The sequence below is a fragment of the Urocitellus parryii genome, chromosome 10 (genome assembly GCF_045843805.1).
Source record: "Urocitellus parryii isolate mUroPar1 chromosome 10, mUroPar1.hap1, whole genome shotgun sequence".
Lineage (NCBI taxonomy): Eukaryota > Metazoa > Chordata > Mammalia > Rodentia > Sciuridae > Urocitellus > Urocitellus parryii.
In genome coordinates, this window is record NC_135540.1 from 2,965,989 (window position 1) to 2,981,928 (window position 15,940).

Below are 15,940 nucleotides of genomic sequence, written 5' to 3' on the forward strand. Positions count from 1 at the left end.
ATGTGATCAGGCATTTGAGTCATTAATTTAGGTAAATGGTTATCCAACTGAAACACCTATCAGAATCACTTGGAAGCTTATTAAATCATAGTTCTGGCTGGGTGCAGAGACACACACCTGTAATCCCAGCAGTTCGGAAGGCTAAACCAAGAGGATTATTAGTTCATAGCCAGCCTCAGCAACTTAGTGAGGCCCTAAGCAACTTAGTGAGATACTGTCTCCAAATAAAAAATAAAAAGGACTGGGGACATGGCTCAGTGGGTTCATTCCCCAATATCAAAAGAAAAAGAAAAAACTGAAAAAATTATAGTTCTAGGTTCTAGCTCAATGATTCAGTAGATCCAGGTGGGGCCCAATAATTTGCATTTTTAAGAAGCTTGCTGGTGACATCCCTGCTGCTGGTCCATCTAGACCAATCAGCTACTTGGTATTTGAAGAGTCTCTGAAACTGGCTTCAGTAACGGGATTAAATATAGGGAATGTAGTCCTCTGACTACAGAGTCTTTCTGTAATAGTAATGTATTGTTTCAAACTATATTGTGGATCTTTCCCATTCAAGGAGAAAATGAGTGTTCAAATTTGCCTTGTAGTTATGTATAATGATTCTGAATAAAATTTTAAAATGGCAAATAATTCTGAAAGAAAGGAAATCCACAAGTAAGGAAACAAGAATTAATAATTCAGAATACAGATTAAAACGTGGACATGTGTTTTTTCCAAGAACATCTACTTGCCTATGATTTGTGGACCTGTGTGTTCTTTGTGCTTTTTATGTAGTTTCTGATGGTTTTCCCTTCTCCTGGACTACTGTGGAAGCCCTGCCTTTTAAACCAAAGTTGTGCACTGATACCTATTAATAGGAACTAAAGAGATTCAAAATTCTAAAACATGCAGAACTGTTTCCTGACAGTTTCTGTAATCTAAAGGTCATTGTTGGTGGGTAATAATATAAAATCCAAGTGGTATATATGTAGATTGAGCATGCTTTTCTAGAGGATAGATGATTTTCAGACTCTTGAAGTTTGTAAGAATGACACTGCATCTTTTAAAAAAAATATTCATTTGTTCTAATTAGTTATACATGATAGCAGAATGCTTTTTGATTCATAATACACAAATGGAGCACAATTTTTTATTTCTCTGGTTGTATGTGAATTAGATTCACACCCTTTGTGTCATCATACGTGTACCTGGGGTAATGTTTGTCTCATTCTACCATCTTTTCTACTCCCGATCCCCTATCCACTTTGTCCTATCCAAAGTTCCTCCAACCCACAGCCCCGCCCTCCCCGCCCCCCCCCCCCCATTATGGATCAGCATCCACGTCAGAGAAATTTGGCCTTTGATTTTTTGGGATTGGCTAACTTCACTTAGCATGATATTCACCAACTCCATCCATTTACCTGCAAGTGCCATGATTTTATTCTCTTTTAATGCTGAGTAATATTCCATTGTGAAACTGCATCTTTTACAGTGTGCATATTCTCAACTTTTTAAATCTCTTCTTCAAATATAATTGTATTTTCTGTACCTTTTGACTTTTTCCCCCATAATAAATGTGAACATGCTGTCAACATGGTTCTCCTGTTGGTTGACCAGATATAATGTTCAATGTTGCTGGTTGGGTATTAGATTTGTTTTCAAATGTTATGTTTTCTTCATAATTAATTTTTGAACTAGAATGTGGTTTGATATGTTGTGACTTGTCCAAAAACCTAGTGTTTTCTTGCTCATCTTTTAAGCAAAGAGCAGCTTCATTTTAACATGTTTTATCTCAAGGGGACAGACTGTTTACAAGTGATACTCTCACACATCCTGACATTTAATGTCTGTGTGTGTATTCCTCCTGCCTTTCTAATTAATTAGTTGGATAGCCTTTTATTAATTCCCTTGAAATTTAAAATGTTTTAAATTAACAGCATAGATAAGCATACTCCATTTTTTTTTGGAAAACATGAAATATTAATTATGTAGCAGTGACATGAATTATATAAACTCTGTTGAATGTTAGAAGATGCTTAGCAACAGTGTTTTCCAAATATAGAGATTTATTATAAACTTATCCTTCTAAGGCTGTCTGTGCCATTTCAGAAGAGTGAATATAAATAGAGCTTGATTTCTTCAAGAGTGGACTCAGTCATTTTGTTTATAGTGAAAGGAAGTATTTGCTTGACATCTCTAAGAATTTATCTTTAGCATCCTTGCTGATTACACATCATTTCAGCATGTTCATATCAAATGCTTGGGCCTTGATAAGATAGCATTACAGAACAGGAAGAATTAAAACTCTTATTTAAACAATGATTTTGTCATTATGGCACTTAAATGGGTTTAGTAACAATACTGAACCTAATTACTATAACTTTTCTTGAGATGGAAAATTTTATATCTTATCTAGATTTCTGAGATATTTATAGCTTCTTAGTCCTTCCTTACACTCCTATGAGCTTATTTTAACAAGAATTTTTGGAGCATCTACTATTTACCTAGCAGTCTATCTCTTATAAAAGTTTCTTAGTTTCTAACATTTTTCCCCATTTTAAAGTTAAAGAAATTCTGCCAACCTTGTTTACTAGAATTAAAATATTCTGTAAAAATTCAGTATTTTATTTATTTCTTATTGTTATATTTTAGCAGTCCTGGAGATCAAACCCTGGGGCTTGCTCATTCTAGGCCTGCACTGTACCACTGAGCTACATCCTTAGCCCTTTTAATTTTATTTTGAGTCTTGCTATGTTGTCTAGGCTAATCTCATACTGCCAATTCTTGTGCCTCAGCCTCCTGAGTAAAAATTTAATATTTTAAAGTCAAGTCCATGGAAGTAATGGGGTTTACTATAAAGCTTATGATGAATGCTTGATTCAGATGCTAGCTTTACTTTGTGAGAGACATTGGGCAAGTCATTCAAACACTTATTAAATTCATTTCCTTGGCTTAGTGGGTTACATTCTATCTAAGAACCTCTTTAAGAGGCTTAGAAATAGAGCCTGGGAGCAGAGGCCATACTCTGATAGGTGTCACTTCATTTTTCTCTTGCTTCTGGAGTACTGTTTAAACATAGTTTAAAAAATTATATCTAATGTACAATATGGCAATCTTGGCAATGTTTCTGATATGAAGTATTCTTGGTTATCCTAATGGAAGGCAAATCAGAGAAATCTGATAGAATCCTCCACCTTGCCAGCATAGTGATTTTTACTGACTCTGGATCATTAGGAGTTTTTTGCCCATCTCTATATAAGAATATGCAGTATGAGTAAAAAATAAATAAATAAATAAATATTAAAGAAAAGGGGGCGGGGCTAGGGTTGTAGCTCAGTGGTAGCACTTGCCTAGCATGTGCAAGGCCCTGGGTTTGATTCTCAGCACCACATAAAAATAAATAAATAAAATAAAGGTATTGTGTCCAATTACAACTTAAAAAAAATTAAAAAAGTATACAGACTAAGCACAGATACAACCTGTTTTGGGGTAGCCTGCTTGACAGAGGGATTTGCTGAATGTGGGTACCCTCATGCTTCCTAGGCAAACCTGTTTTCTCCTTCCTGCCACCCATGTGGGTTCACTGTAGCTGCAGCAGAGCAACAGCAGCAGAAATGCAAGTTAAGTTGATGTGTGTGTCATGATTGTCACTCTCAGTGCATTATTGTAGTGGAAAATCTAATACTATTTATGCAGCAAAACATAAGACAACGGATTTTCCCCACTTTGTAATTCTGAAATGTAGTGATAAGTTATAGTTGTGATAGTGAGATTTTCCTGTGCATAAACATTAGTGATATAAGAGGTAGAATTTTTTGTCAGTGAAGTGGGAATTTTAATATTAACTTCGGTTACTGGCACCGAATGGTTTGTTTCAGAAAAAGAGGTGGCAGTTTTGATTCTGTTTAAGCTCTGACATATACCGTTTACTTTGCTAGTGGAAAATTTTCTGGTTTGCTTTGTCAAGACTATAAAAGTGTAAAACTTGAAGAAAAGTTTTCTTTCTAATTTAATTATGACAAAAATAAAACCAGTCTATTAAAATAAAAGTCATTTCTATGAGATATTCTTGATTCGTTTTCCTTCACTCTTCCTTTATCAAATCTTGTCAGCTGTTGTCAAAATTGTTCAGAATTTGGCCTTTGAGAAAAATTTTTTTAAACTACTTTCATTGCCACCCCTGCTGTTCAAGCCATCCACAGCTCTGGAGGACATTGACATACTTCCTGATTACCCTCCTGCTACTCCCCTCTCTCTTATGGGTTCCCTTGTCTTTCTTAGAAGTTTCTGAAGTGAGGAAAGGTGTGGGTTGGAAGTTGTCATAATTACCAGGCATAGGAATGAATGAAGTCACTAGGAAAGAGTGAGTAGCATTCATTCATTCAGGAGCAGGCACTGCACTGGTGCTGAGACGACCTCAGGGACCTTAGGTCAGGCTCAGACTGTTGTGGAGTTGGGACGTCAAGGCAGGTGTGGCAGTTGAGGGTCCTTAGTACTGTGTGGGGTTAGGGAGTTTCAGAGTGCTAACAGGGTGGACAGCAGTGCTGAGGAACACCACCCTTTACTGGTAGGATTTTGCTAATAAGACCTGGCGTAGGAGGTTGAGGAGTGGCTGCAGAGATGAGAACCCAAAGCAAGTAGCACCCCATGTGATGTGAGGGAAGCTTTTTGGAAGGAAAAAAGCACTAATTGAGCACTTGTTCAGTCTCAGTCACTGTGAAAGCACCTTACATGTGTCAGTGCATTTCTTTCTCACAGATAACTCTGTGAGGTTTCTTTATTTTAAAGTTGAGGAAACCCATGCCAGAAAGTTAAGAAACTTTACTAAGACCACAGAGGGACAAAATAGTGGAGCCAAGATCAACAGTGTTTGGTACCCCTGTGACAAAGTCATGAGTTCCTTACACAGAAGGTCATGGGGCCTTGGAAGAGAGAAGCTGGTTCATAGGGGGTCTTGTGTCTGGCTTCTAGAATGCAGTAAATGGAGGGATGATTGAGTGTTGAAGGAGCAGATGGTGATGCCAGCTACTTCTTCACTGTCATTAGTTCCTGTGCTTTCTGTTAAATAATATGTGTGTGCACATGTATTTGGTCTTCTTTCCTTCTTTACCACTCACTCCCCCTCAAGTGAAATCCAGATCAGATTATATTGCTTTGCTATGTTCCTTTCCTCTTACCTGCTTTAACCCAGCTTGCTGTGGATCTTCAGTCTTTTTTGGCATAAGAAGTGGGCTCTAATCAACCTTTTTTTTTTATTGTTGTTAAACTCATCATTTTAATAAGGTTACTAAGTCATGTAGGTTCATAATTTGATGTTTAAAATGTGAAACTAAAGATTCAGATCTGGAGATCTGTGGGCCTTCCACAATGCCATTACTTTTAAAAGTCGTTTTTGGAAGTAATAGGGTGTTCATAATAGACCTGTTCCTGTGATTAGTGTAAGTTATAGCAATCACTTTTACTTTATAAGTGAGAACCACATATACTCTTTGAGGGTATTCTGTTAATAATCACTGAGGAATGGAAGCTTACCTGTGATCTGTCAAGTAATACATATCACCCATAAATTAAGTCACTACAGGAGATTAAAAGTAGAACTATCAAAATAGTCAGAGGGAAATAGTTCAGAAAGTAGAACAAAAATGGTAAATGGAAAATAGTAAATAAAATAAGAAAATAAGGTATCTATTTAAGAAGTTCATCAGTTAACTAATAAACTACCAGAAAAAGAGAACCAAAAAATCAAGGAATGAAAACTATTAAAAACAAAATAAAACAAAACAAAAAAACAAAAAACAAAAAAATAGAAAAAATAGAATTTTTTTCCCATAACTGGAAAACATGGGTTTCCAGATGAAAGACAAAGGTACCAAAACAATGTTAAAACACTAGAATCGTGGTGTGTGTGTGTATGTGTATATATATATATATATATATTTTTTTTTAAATATTTATTTATTAGTTATTGGCGGACACAACATCTTTGTTTGTATGTGGTGCTGGAGGATCGAACCCGGGCCGCACGCATGCCAGGCGAGCGCGCTACCGCTTGAGCCACATCCCCAGCCCCAATATATATATATATAAAACAGTGGGTGGAGTAGAAAACTCTAGATAAAAATAAACCTTCTGGAATTCTGGTATTTTGAGGAAAGTACATTTTAAATACATTTGAAAGGGGGAGACAGATTTTTGTTACACTTTCAGTTTCATATAAATGAATATAAGGAAATTTTATGTTCAACTTTTCAATTCAAATCTGACATCCAGATTTTTTTTATATTATTCATATCATTTACTCCTGATCAGTATAAGTTATTGTTTATTAGTTTCTAATGAAGGAACTTAATAATTTTAAATATTGAGTTAAAATTATAGGATTCCATATAGGTGTGGCATTATGTGTGTGGATTGCATCTAGAACAGATGATTTCGAAGAGTATAAATTCAGAATAATCACTCTTGTTCAGAAGCAGTTATATCTGGATATTGATGTAGAGATGAGGGGGAACAGTCATTCAATGGAAAGAATGTGTTGACATCAAGCTTACCTGAGGCACTTTGTCTTTTTAACCTTTATTGAGTCTTATTTTTCTTTAGAGAGCATTGGAAAATAAAATAATGAAAACAAAGTGACCCATCTATTGTTTCATTAGCCACACCTATTTTTATTTCAAAGTTATGTTTCTTAGGAACACAAAATTTTGCTTCTGTATTTGTTTACATTTTAAAAAAGGAAATATAGATGGCTTGCTCTAAGCTAATTTCATTGTTAATGTGTATGTGTTCATATGCTTCTTTTAGTTAATTGTCTTCTGGTTTCTAAAAATTGGTGTACTTAAAAAAAAAATAAATCACTTGGTGTAAATCTCAGTATGGCCTCATTAGAAATGTTTCACGGCCAGTAGTTTAAATTTAACATCAGAGAATTGTAAATTATTTAAATAATTAGACAAAACATTTTAATCTTTTTATTTAGTAAATGACATAAGTTATGGTCACAGGAGCTAAATTTTATTTAAAGTCATGCCTGAACAGATCTAGACCCACAGGTGATTGGATATATGATAGTTCCAATGATCTTTTATTATTATTATTAATATTTTAAGTAATTGCAATCTTTTTATTTATTTATTTTTATGTGGTGCGAGAATGGAACCCAGTGCCTCACACATGCTAGGCAAGCACTCTACCACTGAGCCACAACCCTGGCCCGTATTATTATTTTTTTATTTTTTATTTTTTGATGTAGTGAGGTCTGAACCCAGAGGCACTGTACCACTGAGCTATACCCTGAATCCTTTCTATTTTATTTAGTGATAGGGTCTTGATGATTTGCCGAGGGTGCTTCTAACTTGCCATCCTTCTGCCTGAGCCTCCTGTGTAGTGGAATAACAGGTGTGTACCACCACAGCTGGCTCTAGTGATATTTAATTTTTGTATTCTCTGGTAATATATTTTTAACATTCATATAAAGTTTGTTCAACTTAACATTATTTTTAAGAATAGTATTGGTTATGTAATATAGGGTTCATATATAGAAAGTGTAGAATCATAGGACTTCAGTGTGGGAATGACTGAAGACGAACAGCAGGAATCTCTAGATTCCTTGTTAGGTTTTTGTAGCTTTTGCACATCAGTAAACTTTCATATTATTCTTTTCTCCTTTCTACCAATCAAGCATACTTTTATTTTCCTACATTTCTACAAACTGATAGAGTTGGATTTAGGACTATTTAAAATATGATATTTCCAATGTGTAAGACTGAACTCTTTTTACTATTTTATGGGGGCTTCAAAATCTGTAACATGCTCTGTTTCTAGGCCTCTGAATGCTTTTCACTCTGCTTGGAATACTCTGATTCCATTTTAGTCCCAGTTCCCATTTTATTAGATTAACATCAACTCATTTTTGAGGTCTCACTGCTTAAATTAGACACGTTTTAGTCTTCTCTTTGTTAGTGAAATAAAAAATTGTACCAATTGGTTTCTACAAGAAACCAATGCCTCTGTCTGTATTGTCACTGATCCTTCCCTAAACTGAGTTGGATGTTTCGATGTGTTTTTGTGCCACTTTGTTCTTTCCATGCCACAGTACTTGGCACAGTTTATAGTAATTAACTGTTAGGATTTGTTGCCCCTGTTTGACTGTTAGTGCTGTGAGATTTTTCTGCCTTCCTGTGTACCCTGAAACATAAGAGCTCAGTAATTTGTTTAATTAATTATGTCTAGGAAGTTCTGTGAATATTTTTAGAGAATGTATAGACGAGTTAATATTGAAGAAGAGTGCCTGTGAAACGTGGTTGATGAATAATCTTCTCAGTAGTTTCATGATATAATAATGCTTTAATAATCATTTTGCTTTAATATGAATTGTAACTGAATTGGCAAGTAATACAGATACAGAATAGTGGTTCCCTTATTGACAATTGTTCTTTAAAAATATTTTCAAAATAATACATGCATAGAGTGCTCTTATCTCATCTTCTGGATTTTTCTCCTTTACTTATCCCACTTCCTATGTGAAACATCATTTGTATAAATTATTCTGGGAATTGAAAATTCCTTGTGAGGACTGTAAATTATACAGTCCATATTGTGTATACTAGTATATTTTGCACACTAGATAGCCTAGTAAATATGCCCTGCAGTGATTCCAAACCTGGTTAGAGTTTCTCTGTAGACAATTCCCAGAACTTTTTTTTAAATGGACTTCTTTTCCCAGATTATCATGGTTTTAATTATCATTTTTAGATATCACCCTAAATAAGAATCATACTTCCATGCTTTAGTAATAAAATATCAAGGAATAAACTTTACTATATGCATGTTGGATGCTTAGAGTTAAAATAATATTTCATTTTAAATTTGAGTTTATAGTTTCTGAAAATATCATTGATATTTAAACTAGCTTCCATGTGGTATCTTTAAATTTTTTTCCCCCCTCCTCACTTTTACATATCTATTTTTAAGTAAACTTCCTTTTTGAAGTATTACATACATACATAAAAGTACATAATGTGTAAGATGCATGAGTTTTCCACAGTGACCTCGCCACTGTTGAGACCAGGGTAGAGAACTAGCTCCCACACCACTCTCTTCCAGCTCCGACTCCTGCCTCAACCCCAGAGACAGCTTCTCTGGCTGACATGGTAGGCCAGCTCTGCCTCTTCTGTGCTCTCTCCTTTCATTCCCACTGTAGTTCAAGAGCTTCATCACTTTGTCCTGTATTGCAGTAGTTCATTTTTATTACAGTATTCTATTACATAAATATATGAATAATGATGCTATGGACATTCTTGTGCTTAACTTTTGGTGCACAGTGTTATGTATTTGTTTGCTGTATATTTAGGAGTGGAATTATTGGGTTATAGGATTCTTTTTAGTAATTGTCAAAAGCTTTCTGTAGTGATTTTTCCAATTTTCTCTTTTATCAGTGGTAGTGTGTAAAAATTCTACCTTCTCATCTTTTCTAACATTTGATGAGTTTATAACAATATTTCATTGTGATTTTAACTCCATAATGACTGAGGTTGAGTATCTTTTCATATATGAATCCTCCATTTAGATATTCTCCTTTATTTTGTGTTTAATTATTTATTCATTTTTTTGTAGTGTTGCTTTAAAAATTTGTTGATTTGTAGGAGTTCTTAATACAGTTTGATTGTGAGACTTTTGTTGGGTACAGGTGTTATATAATTTCTGTTCCATGGCTTGACTTTTTACTCTCTTCATGCTGTCTTTTTATGAGTTGCTGAGGATTGAACCCAGGACCTCGCACGTGCTAGGTGAGTGCTCTACCACTGAGCCACAACCCCAGACCCTTTTCATACTGTCTTTTGAGGAATAGAAAAGTTGTTAGTATATATGTTTAGGGTCTAATGTATCACTCCTTTTTTTGTGGCTAGAGACTTTTATGTTGTTTAGGAAATCTTGGTCAAATCTACTGTCTTGAGCATTTTGTCTTAGGTTGTCTTTTAGGTACTTCATGCTCTGCTTTCATGGTACTGCCTATTGTTGAGTCTCACACTGTCCATTCAGGTGCTCTCTTAACTAGCACCAGTTAGGGAGTGAGCATTCCTTCTTGCTCTGGTTCCTTTGTCATAAATCAAAAGTTTGGCATTGTTCTGGATTCTCTGTTTATTTCTGTGCAGAATACTGAAATGTATTTAATCCTTTTTAGCCTATTAGAAGTCTTAATTTATGGAGGTAATCACTCCGTTTTTTTTCCTTTATCAAGATTATTTTCACTTTTCTTGGCTCTTGCATTTGTGTGCGTGCACACATGCGTGTGTGAGTTTGTGTGTGTCTTTTGCAGTGCTGGGGATTGTCCACAGAACTTGTAAAACCATTTTGTCAGCCTTCTCTCCACACCCATAAAATGTCTTGACTTTTGATTGAAATTATAAAGTCTTTTGATTAATTGGGAGAAAATGGGAAAGTTAACATCTTGCCATCCATGAACACCAGTATATCTTTTTTTTTTTTTTTTTTTTTGGTCTTCTTTCATTTATCTCAATATAGTTTTCTGTGGAGTCTTTGTATAATATTCATTAGATTCTTTGATATACTTTGTTTTTTGAATGCAATTACAAGTGGATTTTTAAAATTTTTACTTATAATTATTTTTTGTTAGTATCTAGAAAAAGTGGATTTTTTCATTGACTTTGCTTATCTATCTTGCTGAATGTATATTCATTTTAATGGCATGCAAATTTTGTTTTTTTATGTATCTTAATATTATACTTTTACATTTATATAATTGATGAATAATGGCAGTTTTATTTCATTCACTTCAGTCTGTAACCAGTATTTCATTCTCTTATTGTTGTAGATAGGACCTTTAATATAATATTTATTATTTTATGTTATTATTTTTTTGGTACTGGGGATTGAACCCAGGGGCACTTAACCACTGAGCCATATCCCCAGCCATTTTTTTGTATTTTTATTTAGAGACAGGGTTTACATAAATTGCCTAGGGCCTTACTAAATTGCTGAGGCTGCCTTCAAACTTGCAGTCCTCCTGCCTCAGCTTCCTGAGCTGCTGGGATTACAGGAGTGAGCCACCATGCCTGGCTGTAACATGTTTAATAGAAGTGTTAACAATAATCATCTTTACTTGTTCTTGACTTACGGAATAAAGTTTCTAATATCTTGCTGTTAAGACTGATATTTACTGTGTATTTCTAGATAATGTATTAAGGAGGTTTACCATTTAGTCTTAATTTTTTAAAATAATTCTAAATTGATTTTTATCACATTTCTTCTCTGCACCTCTTGAGCCAATTATCTCTTTTATTCTGTCAATGTAGAGAATGATGTTGATTGATTTCAAATGTTTAGTGACAGTGCCTGGAGTACAGACAGCCTGTTTTATGTGCCTAAGTTTTTACTGCTGTTTGTGCTCATATTTTACCCCAGGCTTAGTGCTTCACTAGGTTGTGTTACCAGATTCAGTATAAACTAGTACTCACAGCTGTGACTCATTATGAGAGCCAAAGCAAGCATTGAATTTCATCTAGTGTATTTACTTGGCCATAATGACTTTACTTACACCCTGTATTTTTAACTTTTGATTGAATATGTTCGGTATGACCCATTTTCATTCTTTAATTATAAGTTTCTTTGGGAAATGGCCAAAAGAATTTTGTATTTCTGTCTACAGTAATAAAGCAAGATTTATAATCTAGCTTAAAAAGAAATCCTGAAAGTATTTTTAGAAATTATTACATCATTGGTAAATAGATGTTTAGTTATTAATTGGATATATTAAGTTGTGAGTTTATCACAGAACCAGTCTTTGTGTTTTATTCTTTCTTAACTTTTGAAGAATGTCATGCTTCTTTATTTTTTCCTCTTGTGAATTAGTATTATTATTTTTTTTTTGCTATCATATGTGTGGAGATTTTATCAGACTCTAAATTTTGTAGTTTGTACTGGAATCATAAAGATTATGATGTTCTGTAAATATACATTGATATTATAATACTGGATATCATTTCTAAAATCATATGTTGTGTTCTTTTTTCACGTCCTTCCTCAAATGAAAGTAAATGGTCCCTTTGTTGTCAAATTTTATGCTTGAATTGTAAAACAAATATGGTAGGAAGATTATTAGAGCACTTGCCCTGTTTCAGGTTTTAGTATGTCAGTACTGCTAAAAGTAATGTATATATCTGGTCTAAATTAGAAGTATTGATAAGTATTGCCAAATAGTTATTTAGGACATGAAGAAAGGTTAGATTATTCTGGTCTTTTGATTACTTTTATTTATGGTAGTTTATTGTTTTTTTTTAGAAACAGCTTAAATTCTTTCAAGTTACCATGGTATTGTTTAAGGCAGTATAGCACTGTATTAAATGCTACTGCCCCATTTAACTAGAGCAGAGAAACAATCTAATTTAACATTGTCTTGGTTTATTTTGTGTACCTGTAACAAAACACTACAGACTGGGTAATTTGTAAAGAACAGAAATTTGGTGCTGGTATCTTTGCTTCCAAGATGGTGACTTGAATGCCCCATCCTCTGTGGGGAAGATTCTAATTCAGCAGCAGAAGAAGGGACAGTGAGCCCACTCCTGCAAAGCCATCCACCCATCTATTTATGTATGTAATTCAGTGCTAGGGCTGAAACCCAGTGTCTCTGACAGACTGGGCAAACGTTTGGCCTTTGATCCACATTCCCAGACTTCCATAAATCCTTTTTTATACCAGTATTGACCCATTCATAGGGCTCTTCCCCCTCATGACCTTAACACTTCCCATTGAACCCACCTCCCAACACTGTCACGCTGAAGATTAAGTTTCAGCATTAGTTTTGGAAGCAACAAAAACATTGAAACCACAGTAAAGATAAACATGTATTTTTGTGTCAAGAGCTGGGAAGAGTCTTGAGATTTTACCTCTTGGTAGGCCGACACATTTCATGAAGAAGACACGATATTCCTGGCTGGAGTCAGAAGACAGAATGCTGAGTGGCCAGAATAGCAGCATTGGCACCACTTCCCTGAGCCTCGGGTTTCATGGAAATGGTTTAGTGACTTTTGAGTCCATACAAGGTTGTGTCATAGGAGGGGAACATTGAGGGTAGAGGACCTGTGTCTCTGGTGGGCGGTAAGCCTTAGAACTTGGCTTTGAAGGGAGACTCTCTGTTTTCTTGCACGTGTACATCCTTCAAAGGAGGGTCTTGAGCAGAGACTGAATCTTGAGAGTTGTGAAGAATTGCCTTTCAGTGTTTTATATTTTTTTCATTGTTGATGGACCTTTATTATTTTATTTATTTGTTTTTATGTGGTGCTAGACAAGTGCTCTACCCCTGAGTCACAACCAGAGACCCTTTCAGAGTTTTGAAAGGTGAATAAACAAATGGGAAGACAGGCCTGAGTAAGTGACTTGACAGATTTTAGATAGCTGATCTAATTCTTGAGTGTCTTTGCACTTGTTTTTTCTTAGTGTAAGCTCACCTCTGGGGGAATTTGTGTGTAACTTCCTTGTGTCAGTGCTTGTGTTTATAAAATCTCGGTAAGTGAAAGTAAATAAAAAGATGAAAGGATACAATTTTAATTTAGTAAAACTTCATTGAGGCATTGACCTTGGAAAAAAGTGGTTTAAAAATGATGAGAACTCTATCTTCAGTGTTCAGACTGGATTTGTAAGAGATTTCTGAGACTAAAATTCTTCAAAGTGGAATTTCATTGTGCATTGGAACCAAAATATAGAGCACCTCACTAAAGTCACCAAGGTCAAAGAGCACATAGGGGCTTTAGTGCTGGTGCCATAGATCTGAGGTAGTCTGATCACAGGAGTTGGAACATTCAGTCTTGTCAGTGTTTGAACTATAAGCAGAAAATACAAACAAAAGACAAAAGACTTAGCTTTTGAGGTCAGCACCATATCCTTTAAGTTATTTTGGACTCCCTAAAATTGACATTGTTGATTTTTAATTTTTTTTGGTATCAGGTATTGAACCCAAGGGACTTAAACACTGAGCACATACATCCCAGCCCTTTTTATTTTTTATTTTGAGACAGGGTCTTGCTAAGTTCCTCAGACCCTTGCTAAATTGCAGAAGCTAGAATTGAACTTGCTATCCTCCTGTCTCAATCTCCTGAGCCCCTGGGGTTACAGGCATGTGCAGCTGTGCCCGGCTTTTTGATCATCTTTTTGGTTCCTTTAGTATGTTAACATTCTGATTCTTCTTTCATCTTTTCCTGTTGGTTCTCTCTTGCACAGCAGTCGTTTCTTTATATGCTCTTCACATGTTGAGCTTTCCTGGGTTGAGCCTTTTGCCTCATGCCTCCTCCTCCTTTAATATCAGACCTCGTGTGTGCACATGACTCTGAAGTCTTTCCTCTTGTGTTTCCAAACCACAGTTTAGACCATAAACCCAATAGAATATTTCCTTTCAAGTTGTTCTACCCATGCCCTACAAACCTTTTTATTTGGGTTTGAATGTATTCAAGCAAAGGGCAGTGGCAAAAGCATGTTAATATTTTACTCTTAAAAGACATTCTCAAGCCAATTATTTTCATAAGCCTTTATGATCTTATTTATGGGTGTTGTTTTGTAAGTTCAGTTTTGTTTGTAATTTATTTTTCTTTTCATATTTAGTTTCAGTTTGTTGTGTTTCCATTGCTGAAATAAGCTGTTGGAACTTTGTCTTCCATCTCCTTCCCCTTCTACCCTATACATACTTGCAAGCACAAAGTATTTTTAATATTGAATTATTCATGGAATTTGGGTTTTTATTATTATTATTTTTATTTTATGGTTTTGGGGTACTGGGGATTGAACCCAGAGGCACTTAACTACTGAGCCATATCCCAGTCCTTTTTATTGTTTTACTTCAAGATGGGTCTTGCTAAGTTGCTTAGGGCCTCACTAAATTGCTGAGGCTGGCTTTGAACTTGGGATCCTTCTGCCTCAGCCTCCTGAGCTGCTAGGCTTACAGGTGTGCACCACCATACCTGGCTATTATTATTTTTATTCAAGCTGTACTTATGGGGTAAAAGGTAAATTTTGTATTACTTTCCTTTTTGTAGGTCTCTGTGCCTTGCGAAGAGTCCTGAGGAACCAGCCTGTTCTCCCCGATAGTAAGGTGGCTGGGTTAGTGAAGATTACTCTGAATGATTTCTTACAGGGAATGAATGACATCAGGCCCAGTGCCATGAGGGAAGTAGCGATTGATGTCCCAAATGTAAGTAATTTATTCTGCCTTCTGACTGTGCTAAATTAAATTCTGAAAGAAACAGAGACTCCAGAGAGACTGAATTTTTAGCTGAAACTTTTAAGAAAGTAAATTTGTAATTCAAAATATTATTGAGAAAACTATAGGTTTAATGCAGTTGTAAGAAGGAAGATAGATCCTGTTTCCTTATTTTCTTTCAGTGGCAACACCTTGCGAAACTACGGCAAGTATCACAAACAGAATGTTCATGTTATAATCCAGGCCCATTCAGAGTTCCCCACTTTTACTTGTACCCATTTTTGTGTTTCTGTTTAGTTCTGTACAGTTCTGTCACATAAAGCTTTGTGTATTCATCACCACAGTCAAGATACTGAACATTTCTATCATATAAAGACCCCTCGTGTTGTCCTTTCATAGGCACACCTACCTCATTCCTGTTCCCATTTCTAAAATACTGTTTTTTCAGAAAGATATAAATGGAATCATACAATGTGCACTTTGGTGGAGTTAGTTTTTTCTCTAAGCTAATTCCCTAAAGATTCAAACAAATTCTATCAAAGTTTGTTCCTTTCTAATCCTGAGTAGTTGTGTCAGCTAGTTCTGGGTTCCTATAACCTAATAGTAAGGTAATGAATCAACTTTTAAAAAAGATTTATTTTTATCCAGTTTTGGAGCTTTAAGTCCATTGTCTATGGGCCTATGGTAAGGCAGGAGCCTGTGGCAGAGGAGACTGCTTATTTCAGACCTGTTGGGAAATGGAAACAAGAA

General features: G+C 35.2%; 1 protein-coding gene across 6 annotated transcripts in view; it reads left to right on the forward strand.

The window, feature by feature from the left end:
- Window positions 1-15,940, forward strand: part of Afg2a (AAA ATPase AFG2A) — a 261,726-nt gene that overhangs the window by 22,447 nt on the left and 223,339 nt on the right. For all 6 annotated transcript variants that reach the window (XM_026412226.2, XM_026412227.2, XM_077803492.1 and 3 more), the window contains exon 10: window positions 15,027-15,181. In XM_026412226.2, the coding sequence (XP_026268011.2) occupies window positions 15,027-15,181 (155 nt within the window). The remainder of the gene's footprint in view (window positions 1-15,026; window positions 15,182-15,940) is intronic.